The 21671-nt window shown below is 37.3% G+C and overlaps 1 protein-coding gene across 1 annotated transcript in view; it reads right to left on the reverse strand.

Moving 5' to 3' along the window:
- The window catches only part of LOC150088921 (forkhead box protein P1-like), a 405171-nt gene that overhangs the window by 2488 nt on the left and 381012 nt on the right, over positions 1-21671 (reverse strand). The window contains exons 14-15 of the mRNA XM_090370955.1: positions 5712-5817; positions 1259-1440 (exon numbers count right to left, since the gene is read on the reverse strand). Of these exons, the coding sequence (XP_090227081.1) occupies positions 1259-1440; positions 5712-5817 (288 nt within the window). The remainder of the gene's footprint in view (positions 1-1258; positions 1441-5711; positions 5818-21671) is intronic.

Genomic DNA, 21671 nt, shown 5'->3' on the forward strand with positions numbered 1-21671 from the left:
AATGGAGTCATTTATTAAGGCTAATAATTAAAGAATGCTGCAATATCATATCTGATTGAAATCTTTGAAAGAGTGACCAGTTTTTCCAATGTTACTGTTAGTCAACATTAGTATTCATTTTCAAGAGGCTCAAATTTTTGTTTTAATGAAAACTTTAAATGCAAAAGGTATTAGAACCTATAGTACTTAGTAACATGTGTGAGTTGAAGGTTGAAAAGATAAAAGAAGATACTTGACATTAGACTTTAATTTCTGTAGATTATAATTTTCAGGAAATACATGAAGGGAGCTTGTTCCAGAAAATGGAAAATGAAGAAATAAATGAGGAAAAGAAAAATTGGTTCTGTGAGTTTGAAGTTGAACAGTAAAAGGATGCTGACTGGCTGTGACACTAGTTTGGAAGAGGGAGGGGGAATTATAGAAGCCAATTCAGAAGAATAGTAGTGCCCATGGAGGTATCTATAGGAAAGGCATGCAGCAGAAACTGCATGAGACTAGAGAGACTTTGTAACAGATGGGTCATTAATGAAACTAACTGCCCACTTTTTAATGGAGTCTAGAAGCTTGAGAGAGGTTATGGGACATCCCCCCCCCATCAGATGTGGGAACAATATTCCATGGTAGGGTAGATTTGAAATTTGTACTGGGTGAGCAGTTGTTTAGAATAAAATAGTGCCGAGAGAAAAAGAGAAAACCCAGTTGATATTATAATTCTTCCTCCTACTCAGAAATCAATAATTGAAATTTCTTGTACTGTTTTAGCACATAATTTTCACCAATATTTGAAAATGTACAGCCAAACCTTCATCTTTTTTCACTATAGAGCAGAATAATTGTATTTACCAAATCTTATTTATTCTAACCTCTTGCTCAGACAGAAAGCAGAATAATTATAAATGGATTTATTACACAGTGTAGTCATGAAAATTTTAAGTTGCTATTTAAGATTATTTCAGTTTATTTAAATGGACCCAGGCAAGTTTAAAAATGGATAACATATTTTGCAACACCTAAAAGATCATTTCATATTTTCATGATTTATATAGTCTTACATAGTTTTACATAGTAAAAAATTAGCAGCCCTATAAAATGGCAGTTCTCAGCTGCTTATGTTGTTGGTGCTTAAAGCCAGCTGTGTTTGGTCTTTAGGAGCATGTAATGTCACCAATGAGGATATATTTACAGTAATTCAGCTTTTGAAAATTCATATGTCATTAATGTCTATATCTGCTTAATGTTCTGGGAGAGATATACTTACTTGGTATTACCTGTTCCTCTACACATCATATCCATCAGATACCTGTCTGATTCACTCATGGCTAAAAGGGGTGCAAATGAACCAGATGATGGGGTGGGAGAAGTGACTGGAGTGGAAGCTGTTGCTGTATTAGTGGAAGATGAATTTAAGAAACTTGGCAAGTTGCTGTCTGCCAGTGTAGCCTGTTTGGAAAAAATACATATTAATGTGGATGTAAATATATAAAAGGGAATAAAATTATCATAATTTATATTATTTATTTAATTAGCTCTTTTGAATAGTTATGATATACAATTAAAGTAATAATGAAAATGAAATATACAGTTGTATAAATTAAACATTTATGGAGTTTCTCTCTGCTTCTCGACTGCAAAGATAGAATCTAGTATTAGTAAAAGCCAAAGGAAGCAAGGATTTTCTTACATAAAAAAAAAATTATCCATACAACTACATCCACTTTTATCATACTCTTGACACTGACAAAAGGTACCAAACAAGCTGCCACTTAAATTTCACCAGATTGTCAATTTGACTACCCAGGAAAGCAGTTTATTCCAATGGTTGACAATATCATGAGCAGATGTAAACTTCCTGATGCCCAGCCTATTATCTTTCTTCTCCAACAGTTTCTATTCATACTACCTGTTTATGGTGTTCATATCTACAGGAAAATTATGTCATTTGACAGCAGTTTCACCCCCTAGTGCCTTATATACTTCACTCTCCCCCTCCCAAGATGCCTAGTTTACAAGCATCGTAAAGTCGACTACGATGGTCTGAGAAAGTATTTAAATTCTATACAGTGGGACCAACTGATGATGTTACCAACAGCAAATTCAAAATGGAAAGCATTCAAAGAACTTATCTTGGAAGCTACTAGGCTTTACATACCAACTAAGAAATATTGTTCAAGGTTTAGGTCTAAATGGATGTCAGATGAACTAATGAGACATATGGCAGAGAAGAAAAATGCATGGGATACATATAAATTAATGGGTGACATGGAAGCCTATGATAGATATAAGCTGGTCTGTAACCAAGTCACAAAGGAGATTAGGCAGGCAAAGACAGATTATGAGAAATCCTTGGCAAAGGATGCAAATAAAAACAGAAAAGAGTTCTTTACCTATGTAAACTCTAGAAGGAAAGGGATGAATCAGATTGGTCCACTGGATATTGATGATTCAACAGTTGAGAATCCTGCTCAGGTAGCTAACAAACTAAATGAGTATTTTGCATCTACATTCACACATGAGGAGTTATTCAGGAAGGGGAATGCCAGAGGTGAAGTAAACTCAGGCAGTGAGCTAGATGTTGTTGTTGTTGTTATTTGGTTTATAGGAGCTTTAGCAACTAAGGCCATATTGCTCCAGGGATATGCGGTGGTCATTCCCTGATCTTTCCAAATCCTCCATAATTGGTGGTCACGGGCTCGAACCCCGGTCTAATCAAGAAGCATGTGCTACGCACTGCTACTCCTGCCCACCTAGCTATGGCGGCGCCATGTGAGCTAGATGATTTTGTAATAACTGAGAGGAAAGTGGAGGAGAAATTGTTGAGGATAAACATAAAAAAGGCACCCGGGGTGGATGGGATCTATCCAGTTTTATTAAAGGAGGCAGCAAAGGAAGTAAGCAAACCCTTAGCCATAATTTTGGGAGTTTCTTTGGACTCAGGGGAAGCACCCATAGACTAGAGATGTGCAAATGTGACCCCAATTCACAAAGGAGGATCAAAGGCTGACACAAGTAATTATAGACCTGTGAGTTTAACTTCTGTTCCAGGAAAATAAATGGAGTGGGTAAATAAATAAATAAATGGAGTGAGTGCTTCTGGTTAAAGAAGCACTGCAGGATCATCTAGATAACACTTCAGTTATAGCTCGGTCACAGCATGGTTTCGTTAAGGGAAAGTCTTGCCTGACCAATTTGATTGGATACTATGATGCAGTCACAAAAGAACTGGATGGAGGGAATAACTTTCATATTATATATTTGGATCTTAGAAAGGCTTTTGATACTGTTTCACATGGAAGACTGCTACACAAATTGGAGCAATGTGGCATTGGAGGCAAATTGCTGCTATGGATAAAGGGATGGTTGAGGGGGAGAAGACAGAGAGTGGTAATCAATGGACACTGCTCATCGTGGACTAATGTCATTAGTGGAGTCCCTCAGGGTTCAGTGTTGGGTCCACCGTTGTTTTCTGTATTTATAAATGATACTGATGATGGTATATCAAGCTTAATGTCCAAGTTTGCAGCCAATACAATGGTTGGCAGGGTTGTTAAGGACACTACTGATGCTATACTACTGCAACAGGATCTGGAAAGGTTGAGCAGATGGGCTGAGAGGTGGCAAATGAAGTTTAACATTGACAAATGTAAAGTAGTATATATGGGAAACAGTAACCCCAGAGCAACGTATAAACTCTGTGGTACTACACTGACAATGGTAGAGAATGAAAAGGACCTGGGGGTAATTCTGCAGGCAGATATGAAGTTTTCTGAGCAGTGCAGCCAGGCTGAAAGAGTAGCTCATGGTGTCTTGTCAATGATATACAGGAATTTTTCTAGCAGGGATAAGGAGGTGATTCCTTGTATAAGGCAATGGTCAGGCCACACCTAGAGTACTGTATACAGGTCTGGAGGCCTCATTTCAAGAAGGATGTAGAGCTGCTGGAAAGAGTACAGAGAAGGGCAACAAGATTAGTGAATGGAACAAAGGGTTGCTCTTACGAAGAAAGGCTTAAGTTTTGCAAATTACAGTGTCTCAAGACTACGCACCAGCGAGTTAATCTGATAGCAGTGTATAAAGCCTTGAATGGTTTGAGCATGCTCAATGCCAATGGGATTCTTCCTCTTGCTCAGAATAATCACCTGAGAGAGGCATAAATTCAAATTGAGGAAAGACAGATGTAGGATAGATGTGTGGAAATTTGCCTTTAGCCAGCGGGTAGTTGGTTGGTGGAACAGACTTCCATCCCTTGTTGTGGAAGTTGATAGCCTAAATGAATTTAAGGCTCAGCTGGACAGGTATTTCGAATGAATGGAGGGGTGAAATGGGAGTGGTTTTTTTTTTTTTTTTTTTGGCTGATGCTGCATAAGCTTGCTTTCTTGCATCATATGCCTCTACTAATGCTAAATGCTAATGCTAAAAGCTCCATAACCTACATGTTCATGGCCTTTCCTCATGTAGATGACCCCTTCCTATTCTCCTATCTTTGGACTCCTTTTCAAGAAGCTCAATGCCCTTCTTTAGATGCAGCCTTTAAATCTGAATACAATGTTACAAATGCAGTCATACTACTGACTTGTATAACATGATTGGAAACTACTTTTTTTGTAGATGCAAAGACACAGGTAAAGATAAAAACACCTTCATGTCTGATTGTTATTTATTGTGGGATTGAAATCTCTTTTACACTCTTCAGCTTCACTCCATCCAGTGCATAAAATATTTTCAGGTTATTATTTCTCAAATGTATAACTTTAAATTTGGCAGCATTCAAAAATGTAACTGAATTTCACTAACCATTTATGAAGCCTATCAGAATCATTTTGAAGGAGCTCAGTCTGATAAATTTTTAACCACTCCCCCAACCCTCATATCATGTACAAATTTCAACGTTGAACCTCTTATTTTCCCACCAATATCATTTAAGAAAAAAAAAAAAACAGAAAAGAAAAGAAGAGTGGCTTCAGCACTGAACATTAAGGAACCAACTTATAACACTGACCTACTCTCAAGAGTAAGCATTTATAACAACCCTCTACCTCTTGTCCTTCAGAGCTCTCTCCCATAATCTCAATACTTTTCCAGTTTGTACAGCAACATCATGTAAGAAACAGCATCAAATAATGTTAAATCCACAAAATTTCTGCTACTATGTGAGTCACCAGCCCATAAGTGTCGCTCAATGTCTGGAACGTTAAAATCCACTGTTATAAGACATTCTGATTTACTGGCCCACTCTATTTGTTTCTATAGTTGTTCTTATACTATCACAGCCATTTAGCCTATAACATGCTCCTATTCTCATTTTTGTTTTCCCAGTAAATATGTCACAACACAAAAGAAAAAAAAATGCATTAGCACTGCCACTGCAGGGGTGCATTAAGTGAATAATGATTTCTTGAGTAATTGTGATAAATAAATATTACTGCAATCACATACAGTATATCTACCAACAGCAGATATTGTACACCAGATACATCAATAGTGAAAAAAAATAAATTAAATAATAATAATAATAATAATAACTACACACAGTTTAAGTTTTCGAAAGGTATATCACGTTGAATTACTGTAATGATTATTTGAACTCTGTGTAATCACCCACAGAGTTTATATCCACTCAAGTTTAAAAGTTGTATAAATAAAAACACGGACATTAAAAAAAAGGAAAATTTGGTAATAGACTAAAGAGAGCTTGCTTATTTAATTCACTTTACCTGTAAGGAAGTATTTGTGTTTTCTCCATAAAGTCCTGAATTATGGTGGGACCTTGAAGATTCCTTCCCTAAGCCTTGGGATTCTTGAGAAGACAGCGATAAAGACCTGGAAGAATGAGTTGGCCACTGCTATTTTATGACACTATTTGACTTAATTATAATAAGGGTTACGGCAAATATTTAGTAGCTTATACAATTAATATTTTATATATCAGTGCATACCTCTTGCAAAGAAGGGCTTTGCTCAGTTTAAGTATGTTGGTACTAGAAATAGTGATTCAAACGTTGGTATATGAAATTTATATATTTCTTAATAGTGTGAATAAATTAAACTCACTCTTATTATTAATGTGATTAATTATCATTTGCATCAGTGACTGATAATTTATCAAGTTGACAGTTTGAGTAGATAGTCTTCTCATATATCTGAAAAAATATTGGTAAAGAACATTTATATAATTATTTAAAGCTTAAACTTCTACACGTTATATGCTCTCATTAAATCTCTTCAGATTCATTATAAAGGGTCCACGAAAATTAATGAAGGAATTTTATATTTCTATATTTCCAGAGCTGTTTTCCAGTATCTATAAAGAAATATAAAATTCCTATGTGAATTTTATATTTCTTTATATATACTGGAAAACAGCTCATTTTTATGTACCAACATATTCTTAAATTCATAAATTTTTATTTAAATTAAAATTAAAATTTATAAGTGTAAATTTTAAGTATGAAAAATAATTCCTTCAAATTAATGTATAGTATCCTCTTGGATACTATACATTAGTGTGCCCTTAAGATAACATATATTTTTTTAACAATAGTTAATGTTTCATGGTATTGATTTCAGCCCTTATATCATCTTTGAGTTAAGTATTTGCGGTTTTTAATAAGATACCATCTCCTTCATGTATTCCCACAAGGAAAAATTTAGGTACTGTCAAATCTAGAAATTGGGCTGGTTAGTTAATGTCATCATAGTGTGAAATTAATCTGTTGGAAAATATTTCTATCAACATGTTGATTGTGGCTCTTGCTAATGTGGTAGGTGGTTTGACCTGGTTAAAACTGCAACTCTAGTAAATTTGAAACCACAATTTTACCAGAGTTGTAATTTCAACTATGTGAATTCTATATTAAAAAAAATTTGCGATGGTGTGCCAGTATCTTTCACTGTTAACACCATGCCTTGAACATTTGGAAATAAGAATTATTATTATTATTATTTCCGCTAGAGGGCTAAGAGTAAGCATGTCTACTGTATCAATGCTCTTAAAGAAAATCGGAAATCTTTGTCATTTGTAAGTTGTCTAATCCTTTCTTTTGCTGTTTATTTAGTGCAAGTGCATTAGCTAAAGCGTCTTGTGTTGACTACTCCAAAGATTTATAATTATGAATCAAAATATATGCAAAAAGTGCAATGTACCGCTACACGTGGTAGAGGTGGTATGTCATGGCTGCAACAATGGATATCATTTTTGATACTCATTGAAAGAAGCAACTTATAAAGGGATGGCAAAGCAGAAGAAACAGCAGCGGAGGTGTATTTTGTGCAGGAAAGAAGAGAGGGAAAAAAAAAGTGAAATTTCCTATTCGGCAGAAGATTTTCACGAATTGCTGAATTCAACAACAGGCATAAACGAAGACTTAGAGGTTACACAAATGCAGGTGAACTCACTAAATGTAGATGTACTAAGGAAACTATACAGTAAAATACATTTACTGGATTTACTAACAGAAATTGTACCAATAAGGAAGAAAATGGAAGACCTCAAGACAGAAGTAGATGATATCAAAAAATCGTTTGCTTTTGCCTCAGATTCCTTTGATAAAATACAAAATAGCATAAGCAAGCTGCAGAACTCCAACGCTGCTATCAATAAAAGACTTGTGGATCTGGAAGCTTCTTTCAAGAAAAATGAGAATTCTATTCTACTTAACTCACGGGTTGACTCGATAGAACAACAGTTATTAGAAAATAATGTAGAAATAGTAGGATTAACAGGATTAGTGGGCCAAGACCTAGAGCATGTTATTCAGCAGCTGGGGCTTGCATTAAAGCTACAGCACAATAATGAGGTGGAACACTACTACATACCTAACAACAAAAAAATAAATGACAAGCCTACACTAATTGTGAAATTTTCAAATCATGTAATGGAAAAATGGATGAGAAAGGCAAAGGAAATTCGACTCACAGCAAATGATGTATTTCAGAACGACAGCAGTGCTCCAATCTACATAAATGACCACTTAACAACGCACCTCAAGCAATTATTTTGGGAAACAAAACAATTAGTAAAAACTCACAGTTTCAAATTTTTATGGTTAAAACATGGAAAGATTTACGTGAAGAAGAATGACTCTTCAAGAGCCATAAGAATCTTGAGTTCAAAGGACCTGCAGTATATAAAATAGACTCCTTCATTGTGAATAATTGTAATTTCTTGAAATCTAGGCCTAAGGTAATATTAAGACATCAGGTATGCTTTTTGAGGAATCACAAACTTTCAATTCACCTTTACATTTTTTAAAAAATCGAAATATCCAAGCTCTTTTAATTGATAAAAAACAGTTTTTTCTGGTAGCTCTAAACATCAGGTCATTAAGAAAAAATTGGTTTAACTTTTTTCAATATATAAATGCAATGAAAAAATATATTTCTTGTATAGTTTTAACAGAGGTTAACATAAAAAGTGATGAAATTGCCAACTATAACATACTAGGATATGACAAGGTCTATAAGTTGAGAGAGTTGAGAAAGGGTGGTGGAATAATAATATACTATAGAACATGCTATAAGGCAAAACAGGTTTACCACGAGACTCAGTCTTGTGAAAACTGCTGTCTCAAATTATTAGGAGAAGATCCACAGAACACATTCACGATTTGTGCTTTTTATAGGCCACCATCAGATTCTATAAACACTTTTCTAATAGAATTAGACACCATGATTCTGCAATGGGAAGACATACAAGCTGATAAGACCATACTAGTGGGAGATTTCAATATCAATTTACTAAACAATGAAACAGAAAATGTAATACTCAGATACTCTGCAATTTTAAATAATTATGGATTTGAACATACCTTATTTGGAACAATAAGGCAACAAAGGATGGAGGGAGATAGAACAGTAAGCTCCTGCCTTAGATCATCTTATAACAAATATAAAGTTGAAGTATGCAAATTCCTACATACTACAAAATCAACTTTCAGATCATAGAACATGCATATTAATAATAGATATGTACTCAAAACAACACCCATGTGAACATAAAAAATTAACAAATGTTGCGAAGAACAAATATTTATCAACAGGCAAGCTGAAACACAACACAGAAAACATGTTAAGACAAGAGCAAGCATCTTACACAACTAATGTAAATGTCTTTTCAAATAAAATAATACAAATGATAAATAATTCGAGAATTAATACGGAGAGAAAAATAAATCTCTCAGCTTGCAACACAAATTCTAGGAGTAGCAGGATTAAACATAAGAAACCTTGGATGACAAGAGAAATAGAAGGATTAATGGTACAAAGAGATAAATACTTCAGGCAGTATAGAAATTTTCCATCAAAGATAGAACATTATCACAATTATAAAACAATTAGAAATAAATTGACAGGTTTGATTAGAAAGAAAAAAAAAACTTACTACAATCAACTTTTAATGGATAAACAGATAACTCAAAAGGATAAATGGAGCATGCATTATAAATAACCTGCTAAGTACAAGGAAGAAAAAGTCAACAGGAAATCAAATCAAAATACTATTAGAACAGGTATCTGGTACAAATAAACAATATGAGGCTGCAAACAGATTTGTCAAAGCTGTATTAGAGCTCAGCAGATACAATATATACTATTACCAAGACTCCCTTGTTCAAAAAGGTAATCTTCCTCAGGTAGCGAACCCCTGTGTACTCCACAGTACACTGAGATTCTCAAGATCATAGAACAGTTAAAGAACAAGAAATCTTACAGACTTGACTGTATTACAGTAATCGAAGTAAAAAGAAATAAAGAACAGTTCACTGTTCTCTTGGTTGAGCTTATAGCATGGATGATGGTGTCAGAAGTCTATCCTACAAACTTACTTTCTTTTAAAATAATCCCTATATATAAAAAGGGCCTGATGACTTTTGTAATTATAGACACCAATAACAATACAGTCAGTTATAAATAAGATAATAGAAAATTATATATTTACCCATATAAGTAAATATCTACATCAATATGGACTGTTAAATAACTCTCTATTCTCATATCAGAAGGGTAAGAGCACATAGACATTATTAGAGAGTTTAGTAGACTCTTTTAACTTACATTTGAACAACAATAACTTCATAATGATCTTATTTATAGATTTGACCAAAGCATATGACTTAATTGATATCTCAACCTTGAAACAGAAATTACTGAAATATGGTATAAGGGGAACAGTCAATTAACTCTTAACACCTTATTTAACCAAAAGAAAAATCACAGTTGAAGGAGAGAATACAAAGGGAAAATCATACAATATAAAGAGAAGAGTACCACAGGGCACCATGCAGGGCCAATCATGTTCAACATCTATATAAATGACATTTTCGAAGTAATTAAGAATTCCTTTTTAAAAATTTATGCAGATGATTTAATCTTATATACAATTGGAAAAAAACATTACAAAAATGGCATTAGATTTTTTTTTTTTTTTTTTTATGAAAACCCCAAACACGAAAGGTATCAAAACCTATAGTACTTAGTACCGTGCATGGGTTGAAGGAGAAGTATGGGGGGGGGGGGGGGGTGCCAGAAACTTTGCTCTAGAGACTAAACATGGGTTTCACCACTTCAAGCCTCCAATAAGCAAAGTGGTGGTATTTCACCGGTTGATGAAAGTCATCTACCACCTACTACCCTACAAATCTATCGTGTATGCATCGCCTGTGGAGATGGAAATGTATCTCGTGGCGAGACTCATCTGCGCTGCTGCTACTGTCAAAGAAACTCCAAGTGTGTTCGACCATGTCCGCCAATCCATGCTGCATCGATGTCACGCATGCATCACGTCTCATGGTGGAACCTTCGAACATCTGTTGTAACATCATGAAATGCATCCATTTCGTACTCCATTGTTAATATTATGTCAAATAAATGTTTGCCACTAATTACTGTCTTGTGTCATTTCTGCTTCTTGTGCCTCTGCTACTACTTTCCTGTGACTTTTCCGGTTATGGGTTCCTATGCGATTCACATTCCTTTAGATGTTACCTACCTCCCCTAAACGTTTGTATCAATATTTTTGAGACACCCTGTATATATATGTGAGTCCACAAACTTTTTTTGATTTTTGAAAAATTTTTGTTTTTTGAAAGGGTCTGTAGATATCAGTAGTTTGGGAACCACTGCTCTATATTACTGGTATGCAAAACCACTCATTGGCAAACATGCAGCTGCCATAGTTTTCTGTGAGCTCATACATATCTTTGTGTTTTCATTAGAGGTGTAACAGAGATGTAACAGAAGTGGAAGTGTGAATGGACATGAGCTGCTGCCAACAGCTTTAGACAGAGATCAGACAGCTCAACTATCATTTGGACAAGAGCAAGTTTCCTACTCTTGGTCTGTTCTCTCAGAATTGAGTTTGGATTTATTAATAACCTTTTTTAAAACTGAAGGATGAAAAAAGGACTTCACCACACTATATGTTGAGTTAATCAACCCCAGGGACTCACATCTGGTGAGTATGGGCTTGGCACACCCAGGGCCCTGAGCTGGACATCATCATTCTTCTCTTCCTTGATGATTCCCTTTTATCTCTCTCTCTCTCTCAGGGTAGTTCAGAATTTTTTTTTTTTTTGGCTGGTGCAGCATAAGCCTCAGGCTTCCTTGCACCATATGGCTAATAATAATAATAATAATGCAAGTTCACTACTAGCAAGTTACATGGTAATTTAGGCATGTCTGAGGGAGACTATGCAGAAACACAGGAAACATGCCATGAAATATATGAATTAAAATTATATTATTAAATCAGACATTTTGTAATGTCTAAAATTCCTGGTTTACTTTGCCAGTAAAAAACATATTCTAAAACACTTAAAAACACATTATAAACAATTAAAATTAAAAAATATATATATACAAAAAACTTATTACATACATATTCTAAATCACTTAGAAACATATCTATCATAAACAATTAAATAAAAGGAAACACTTATAAAAAACCAAAGACCAGGACACAAGTTAACAAATACATTATTTGTTTTTTGAAAAAATGCAATGCCACAAAGGACTACAGGATTTGAGATCCATGTGTGTTTAACATCCAACTATTTAACATTCAGCATCCAAACAACTGGTAGCTGTCCAGGTAGAAACAAATCGAAAGTTGAAAGGGCAGTTTTTCTTGCTGAAGAAGAAGAAGACAAAGAAGAAATTTTGCTATTTCTGGTGCAATGTGACTGGAATATCTATAACTGATGATGCCCTGGCTGGGTTATTGTTATGATTAACAACACAAGGGCTGCTAGAACCAAATTCTGTCTACCTAATATAAAAAAGGGACCACCTGATGACTAGAAAGGAGGAATGGTTAGAAAGGAGGAGGAAGTAACTTTATTGTAAATTTTGATCATATTTTATGGTATAGCCCAGTCCGATCTAGATATGTAGAAAGTTCTTCTATTCATCATCTCCAAGAACATGAAATAGTGCCAGTGATGGCTATACATTTTAAGTGACTAATATGTACTTGAGCAGACAGAAGGTGAGGACCGTATGTTAATAAATGATGAGCAGTCAGTTGTGTACGGCAAGATGTACAGTGTATATTGGGGAGCATCAGCATTCACTGAGAGGTACAGGTGAGTACAATGTGTATATTCAATCCGTAGTCTTATTAATATTGCTTCCTCCCCTCCTGCTTTGTCAGAAGCTGGAAGGTCACAGCTTTGAACCTGATTTTATCTGCTGAAGGTTCCTAGGTAACCTCTCCAGATCAGTTAGCTGCAAGGTCTGCTCTTTCAATTTCCTGCTATGTCAGAAAGTCTTAGGATACAACAAAATGTTACACTCTGATTGAAATCAGTGTATATTAAAGAAAGCATGACCGAAGGTTCGGTACCTCCGTAGCCAGGTGGGCAGGAGCAGCAGTGCATTGCACACGCTTCTTGATTAGACCGGGGTTCGAGCCTGTGACCACCAAATACGGAGGATGCGGAAAGGTCAGGGAATGACTACCGCATATCTCCGGAGCAATATGGCCTCACTTGCTAATGATCCTAAAAACCAAATAACAACAACAACGAACGAAGGTTCAGTAATTTAATTGTGAGCTAGGTTGATAGCATAGAGTTCAGCAATGAAGATACTGTTTGCTACTGGTAATAAGGCTGAAATGGTGAAAGGGGTAGGGGAACACTATCATGACACCTATGAGAGTATCAGCTTTTTTATTATTATTATTATTAATAGCCATATGGTGCAAGAAAGCCTGAAGCTTATGCTGCGGCGCGCGCGCGAGAGAGAGAGTGTGTGTGTGTGTGTGTGTGTGTGTGTGCGCGCGCGCGCGCGCATGCGCTCAGGACCCTGGGTGTGCCAAGCCCATACTCACCAGATGTGAGCCCCTGGGGTTGAGTTTTGATCTACCAGTATAGATTTTGCAGGTCTGTGAGTTAGAAAGGGAATGAGGTTGTATGTAACTGGTATATACAACCATTATTATACAAGTATTTCCAATTAGGATAAGAGGAAAGACTGTGGATTTTTTAAGCATACAGCAAGAGTAATCTTTTCCAGTTGAGGTGTAACAGAGATTCATGGGCTTCATTGTAAAGGCTGTGAACTGAGGAGGTTCTGAAAACCCCTAGGGAAATTTGCAGAGCCCTATGTTGAATGGTATGTTGAACTTTTCCTTACAGAGTCATGTAACGGAGATCCATAGTCTAAGCACAACATGATCACAGCTCTATAAAGATAAAGCATGGTGTGTTGATCAGCACCCCATGGCAAGAAAGACTCAGACTAATGTATATTTAATTTCTTTAAGAAGATAGTTTGAAGATAATTCATATGCACTTAAAAGTTTAATTTCCTGTCTATATGTGCCTATAAACTGAACATATGAACAAGAGGAATCAGTACATTACTAATTTCTAGTACAAGATTTGGCTGGAGTGAGCATAGTTTTCAGAAGTGGGTGATGGTGGATTTCTGTTCAGCTGAACAGTAACCATTGTATGAGGTCTGGATTCTATTTTGTCTATAACAATTTGGAGTCATCTTTTGATAGTGCTCTTGCTCTGAAATTGATAGGAGACAGTTAGATCATCTGTATACATATAAACTTCAATAGTTGTAGAAGATCTTGTGTCATGTTGTTCACCTGGATAGCAAATAGGGTTTCACTCAATATAGAACCTTGTGGGGCACCCTCTTCTTGAATCTGAGATGTCAATTGCACATTTTTATATCAGACATGAATGTGCATAGTTATTAGAAGTTCTATATTATTTGAGGGATATGGTCCCTCAGTCCTAATCAATGTATGTCCTTAACAATACTATGACTCGAAGCTGTCAAATGCTTTCTGAATATCTAGGTTGATCCTAACTAAATGTTGCCTCACGACAAATGTAATGTGGATGTTAGATTTTATTTTGAGAAGTAGATCTAGGGTAGATCTGTTTTTACGGAAGCCATATTGATAATCAGATACAAGATTATGAGAGTTAGTTTCCATTTCAGCCTCTCATACACCATCCTTTCAAAGAGTTTGCCCAAACAGCTTTGGTATGGCACAAATGTAAGAGTGATTCCATGAGAGAGAGAGAGAGAGAGAGAGAGAGAGAGAGAGAGAGCATGTATTTTTTGAAAAGATGCTGTTGTAAAAGGATATAAAATGCACAGGTCATCTTTGTACAGATGCCTAAATATACTGTAGTGGATGCCACCTGGTCCTGTTGCACTATTTGGAGATTTGATCAATGAATCTTTGAGCTCTCCTAGAGTAAACAGCTAGTTGTATGGAAGTGAGAGATCTGTTGACAAATAAGTTTTATTTATAATGTTCCCTGTCAGTTTTAATAAAAGAAAGGAGTATATATAAGAGGAAGCAGAGATATTATAGACGGATTCTGTTAAAGCATTTGCAATTTCAGTAGGAGAGGACCTGTCATGCCCATTCCATCGTATTACTGGAAGTTGATAGCCTAAATAAGTTTAAGGCTCAGCTGGACAGGTATTTCAAACGAACAGAGGGGTGAAGTGGAAGTGGTTATTTTTTATTTATTTATTTTTATTTTATTTTATTTATTTTATTTTTTTTTTGGCTGATGCTGCATAAGCTTGCTTTCTGGCATCAAATGCCTCTACTAATGCTAATGCTTTGTGGAAGTTGATAGCCTAAATAAGATTGCAATGGTAGAAACTTCCAGTTCAGAGTTTGTATTTTATTTTTTTTTCATAAGTCAAGGCACAGGATTTTATTGATAGTTAATGCAAATGTAATGCAAAAGTCATGCTTTGCATTTTTCTAACTTGCCTAGCATTGGCTTCAGTTTTTTTGTAAATGACTAGGTTGGCTGTAGTTGGGAATTTACAAAAGTGATTCCAAGCATCTACGTTTGCTGTGGGGCAATCTGCATCATCCAATTGTTTTAGCGATCCTGCTTGCCTGCATCATATTTTGATATGAGAATTTCTGCTGCAGCTATCATTTGGCTAGTAATGTGATGACTTATTGTCAAGGTGTTGTTGCCAAGCAGGATGCAAGCAAAAGGAAGGGAGGAGGGGTTATGCTATTAGTTAAGAAACATTAGCATTAGCATTAGTAGAGGCATATGATACAAGAAAGAAAGCTTATGCAGCATCAGCCAAAAAAAAAAAAAAAAAAAACCCACTTCCACTTCACCCCTCCGTTCGTTCAAAATACCTGTCCAGCTGAGCCTTAAATTTATTTAGGCTATCAACATCCACGACGAGAAATGGAAGTCTGTTCCACCAACCAACTACCAGCTGGCTAAAGGCAAATTACCACACATCTATCCTACATCTGTCTTTCCTCAATTTGAATTTATGCCCTCTCAGGTGATTATTCTGAGCAAGAGGAAGAATCCCATCAGCTTTGAGCATGCTCAAACCATTCAAGGCTTTATACACCTCTATAAGATCACCTTGCCAGTGCCTAGTCTCCAGACACTGTAATTTGCAAAACTTAAGCCTTTCTTCATAAGAGTACACCTTTGTTCCATTCACTAATCTTGTTGCCCTTCTCTGTATTCGTTCCAGCAGCTCTACATCCTTCTTGAAATGAGACCTCCAAACCTGTATACAGTACTCAAGGTGTGGCCTGACCATTGCCTTATACAAGGGAATAATCACCTCCTTATCTCTGTTAGAAACATTCCTATAGATCATTGACAAGACACCATGAGCTACTCTTGCAGCCTGTCTGCACTGCTCAGAGAATTTCATATCTGCCTGCACAATTACCCACAGGTCCTTTTCATTCTCTACCACTGTCAGTGTAATACCACAGAGTTGATACGTTGCTCTGGGGTTGCAGTTTCCCATATGTAGTACTTTACATTTGTCAATGTTAAACTTCATTTGCCACCTCTCAGACCATCTGCTCAACCTTTCCAGATCCTGTTGCAGCAGCATAGTGTCAGTAGTGTCCTTGACAACCCTGCCAACTTTTGTATCGTCTGCAAACTTGGACATTAAGCTTGATATACCATCATCAATATTATTTATAAATACAGAAAACAACAATGGATCCAACACTGAACCCTGAGGAACTCCACTAATAACATTAGTCCACGATGAGCAGTGTCCATTGATTACCGGTCTCTGTCTTCTCCCCCTCAACCACCACTTTATCCATAGCAGCAATTTGCCTCCAATGCCACACTGCTCCAATTTGTGCAGCAGTCTTCCATGTGCAACAGTACCAAAAGCCTTTTATGATCCAAGTATGTAATATCAAAGTTATTCCCTGCATCCAGTTCTTTTGTGACTGCATCATAGTATCCAATCAAATTGGTCAGGCAAGAAACCATGCTGTGTCCGAGCTATAACTGAAGTCTTGTCTAGATGATCTTGCAGTGCTTCTTTAACCAGTGCCTCCATTAATTTTCCTGGAATAGAAGTTAAACTCACAGGTCTATAATTACTTGTGTCAGCCTTTGATCCTCCTTTGTGAATTGGGGTCACATTTGCACATCTCCAGTCTGTGGGTACCTCCCACCTCCCCTAAACAAACAAAATCCAAGGACGTGAAGCCAGTCAACATTGCTGGACAGTGCAGTGTCGAGTCAGTTTGGTGTGACATAAGCATTGGGAGATCAAAATTGAGAGTAGGAGTGTGCTATAGGCCTAATGACTCTGATGAGTATAATAAGAAACTGTACAGGGAAATAGAGTGGGCCAGTAAATCAGAGAGTCTTATAATGGGGGATTTCAATTTCCCAGATACTAACTGGAATTTGTGGGTTGGTCACTCTCACACTAGCAAGGCTTTTGTGGATTTATTGGAAGATTGTTTTCTACATCAGCATGTTCGAGAGGCAACTAGAGGGAGTAATACTCTTGATCTGATTATCAGTAGTGATTCTTCATGCATTAAGAATCTGCATTGTGATTACTACCACTAGGTGGTAGTAATCACAATGTGCTGAAGTGGGATTTACTCAAAGAGGTAACTACCATCAGGGGTAAAGGGAAGATTTTTTGCTTTTGTAAAGGTGACTACAATGGTCTGAGACAGTATTTAAATTCTATACAGTGGGACCAACTGATGATGTTACCAACAGCAAATTCAAAATGGGAAGCATTCAAAGAATTTATCTTTTTTTTTTTTTTTTTTCTATGTGAACCCCAAACATGAGAGGTATTAGAACCTATAGTACTTAGTACTGTGCTTGGGTTTGAGGTTAAGAAGACGAAAGAAGATATTTGTTGACATTGGACTTTAAATGAATTTGAAGTTGGACAGTAAATGGATGTTGGCTAGTGGCAGCACGTGTTCGGACTGTTTTGAAAGAGAGAGCAGGAATTATAGAAGCCAATTCAGAAGAACAGTGCCCATGGAAGTATCTGTAGAAGAGGCATGCAGCAGAAACAGTGCGTCTATAAGAAAGCGAGTGGAGAGACTCTGTTAGAGATGAATCATCAATTAACCTACTGCTCTCTTTTGAATGGAATCAAGAAGGCTGAGAGAGGTTTTGGGGGCACCACCCCAGATGTGGGAACAATATTCCATGGCAGGGCAGATTTGCGATTTATACAGAGTGAGCAGCTGTTTGGAAGAAAAGTAACGCCGAGAGCAAAAGAGAAAACCAAGTTTTTTAGATGCAGAGGAAGCAATATTTGTAATGTGCTTGTGCCAAGAGAGATTAGAAGTCAGGGTAATCCCCAAAAGAGATATATCATTTTGCCTAGAAATCGGAGTGTCACTAAAGATAAGCATAGGAGCAGAAGAATCCTTTTTGCGAGATATAAGACAAGACTGAGTTTTAGAAGGGTTGAAATCAACTAAGTTGTCTTTGCCCCACTGGAGAATTACCTGAAGATCGGCATTTAAGGAATTGGTAGCAGATTTTCGAGAAGTTGAAGCTGATTGAGCAGGACAAGGTTTCTCAAAATGGAAAGTTGAATGCAATGTGCTATCATCGGCAAAACTATGGATAGGATTTCCAGTCAATGGAAGAAGGTCATTGTTATACAAGAGGAAAAGAGTGGGGGAAAGAACTGAACCTTGGGGGACACCAGCATTAGTGGAGAAGTTAGAAGACAGAGAGCCATCTACCATCACCCTCAGTGAGCGATCAGAGAGAAAACTGGATAACCAATTACTAAAAAGAGTTGGCCAACCATAAGATGGAAGCTTGTTTAGAAGACCTTTATGCCAAACAAGATCAAAAGCCTTTGAGATGTCAAGGGCAACTACTTGTGTTTCACCGAACCTTTCGATTGAATTAGTCCATAAATGGGGAACATAAGCCAGAATATCTCCAGTGGATCGACACTGACGGAATCCATACTGGTGATCGTTGATCAGACGGAAGGTTTCTAGGTAGTTTAAGAGTTGGCGGTTAATTGATTTCTCCATTACTTTAGAAAGAGTAGAAGTAATTGCAATGGGACGATAATTGGATGGGAGGGATTTGTCACCCTTTTTAGGAACTGGCTGGATATGAGCAAATTTCCAAGCAGAAGGAAAAACACCTTTGGAATAAGAAAGTGAAAAAAGGCGGCAAAGAATAGGAGTAAGTTCAGGAGCACAGGTTTTGAGAACAAGTGGAGAAATACCATCAGGACCTGGAGCTTTCTTAGCATCAAGATTCATCAAAATCCTTCTGATATCCTTTTGACGGAAGACCACAGGAGGCATTGAATGGAGCGTGTTGGGAATGGTGGGAGGTGTTTTACCAAGATCATTAATACATGAGCTGGAAGAAAAATGGGATGCTAGCAGGTCAGCTTTATCCTTGGCTGAAGTGGCAACAGAACCATCTGGTTTGGACAGAGGTGGGAGCAAAGATGGGCAAACGTTGAGGCCAATAGCTTTGGCAAGAGTCCAGAATGCTCGGCTACCATTAGGGCAAGAAGCAAGTTTTCTACTCTTAGCCTGTTCAAACTCTAGTTTGGACTGATTAATAACTGCTTTACAACTGTTGCGAGCTTTGGTGTAGGCAGAAAATGAAACTGAAGAATTAGAAACAAGCCAATTACGATATGCAACATTCTTCTCTTGGACAGCCTTAGCACATTTATTGGAAAACCAAGGTTTAGATAAACGATGAGATTTTAAAGTGGAGTGTGGGATAAGGGATTCCATTCCTGCAAGAATAATTTCACTGATACGATCTGAGCAAACGTTGACATCAGAAGTTTTGAAACAGTAATCCGACCAAGGAAAAGAAGAAAAGAAGCCTCGCAGGTCATCCCATTTTGCATTCTTGTAATGCCAAACAACACGTGGTTGGGAATAGCCATGAGATAAAGGTTCCATTGGAGAAGAGACAATCACCAAGTTGTGATCTGAAGTGCCTAAAGGACCTCTCACTTTGACCGTGTACTTAGAAGGGTTGTTTGTGAGAAAAAGATCAAGCGTATTGGCTGTATGATTAGGATTGTCCGGTATTCTTGTAGGTAAATGAACAACCTGTGCTAGGTCATTAGTAATTGCAAAAGCCTCAGCATCTCGACCTGCTGGGTCGGTGTGACTAGAAAACGGAAGCCAGCTGGAGTTGTGAACATTAAAATCACCAAGGAAAATTACTTCACTGTTAGGAAAGTTGGACTGGAGAAAGTCAATTTGCAAAGAGAGAAAGTCAAAGAGCTCCAAGTGATTAGTGGAGTTGGCAGAACGGTAGAGACAACAGATGAATTTGACACAATGAGGTAGAGAGATTTTAAGCCAGAGAAGATCAAAGAGAGGAGATTCCAAATTGCCAAGTCTCTGACAGGGAATATCAGAACGGATATATGCACAAGTACCACCTTTGAGGCGAAAGGAATCATACAGCGAATAATTTGGGCATCTGAGATGAGCAGTAGATGAATCAACCGATAACTGAGATTCTGTCAGAAAAAGTACATGGGGTTTGGCAGACTGCAAGTGGAAATGGACATTGTTGAGATTAGAATTGAGACCACGTATATTTGTGAAATGAATTAGGAAGTCCTTGGGAGGTTTAGATCTTTTCGCAGATAAGCTTGCTCTATTAGTTTGACAATTCATGGTGTATTCAATAGTAAGAAAAAGTAGGTGGGACATGCTGTATGAAGTAATGAAATTATTGGATATGGCGTACATGTGGTAAGAATATACCCAGATCCTTGACATAACGTGGCCTCGACAATGCTCCCCCGCATACACACTACTCGGACTCCCTCCAGTCACTATCTGGCAGAGTAGAGGTAGCAAGATTATACACTAGCTGATCCAGAAGCTTCCTAGAGAGTTACCAACAGGTTCAGTCCGGTGTACTAACTAGCGGCCAGCCTGCGAACAGCGTTTTAGAGCTGTACCCTCGAAATGTAAGGAATATTGGATCTCGCCACGACGTTCATCATAACCTCAAAAGTCATCAATCATACTGCATGATGGAAGAGATAGGAAGAAAAGACTCTAGAAACATGGGTTCCACCACTTCAAGCCTCCAATAAGCAAAGTGGTGGTGGTATTTCACCGGTTGATGAGAGTCATCTACCACCTAGTACTGCCTTGTAACATAGAGGGGCGGCGTTCCTCCATGTGGTGTGGGCGCCACACCTCGACCCCTGCTTACATTGGTTCACACCTGGGTGGTCACCCACCATGTACTTGTGCATGGAGGTTATACCCAGGATTACTAACAGTCCCGCCATCGTGAAGGTGCAGGCAGAGGATTTGGCTGTCACAGACCGTCCGGACTTCGCCAAAATTGGGTCCACTTGACTTGAGTGTCACCCGAATATCAGTTCCATCAGCATTTTAGACTCCCAGGTAGCAAGTACAGCTTGTCTGGCATATCTGAGAGAATGTCTGCGACAACCTCAAGGACCATCTTGGAAGCAACTAGGCTTTACATAACAACTAAGAAATATTGTTCAAGGTTTAGGCCTAAATGGATGTCAGATGAACTAATGAGACATATGGCAGAGAAGAAAAATGCATGGGATACATATAAATTAATGGGTGACATGGAAGCCTATGATAGATATAAGATGGTCTGTAACCAAGTAACAAAGGAGATTAGGCAGGCAAAGGCAGATTTTGAGAAATCCTTGGCAAAGGATGCAAAGAAAAACAGAAAAGAATTCATTACCTATGTAAATTCTAGAAGGAAAGGGATGAATCAGATTAGTCCACTGGATATTGATGGTTCAACTGTTGATGATCCTGCTCAGGTGGCTAAAAAACTAAACGAGTATTTTGCATCTACATTCATTCATGAGGAGTTATTCAGGAA

Source organism: Mastigoproctus giganteus, chromosome 3, assembly GCF_048544385.1.
Source record: "Mastigoproctus giganteus isolate SK-2022 chromosome 3, ASM4854438v1, whole genome shotgun sequence".
In the NCBI taxonomy this organism is placed as follows: Eukaryota; Metazoa; Arthropoda; class Arachnida; order Uropygi; family Thelyphonidae; genus Mastigoproctus; species Mastigoproctus giganteus.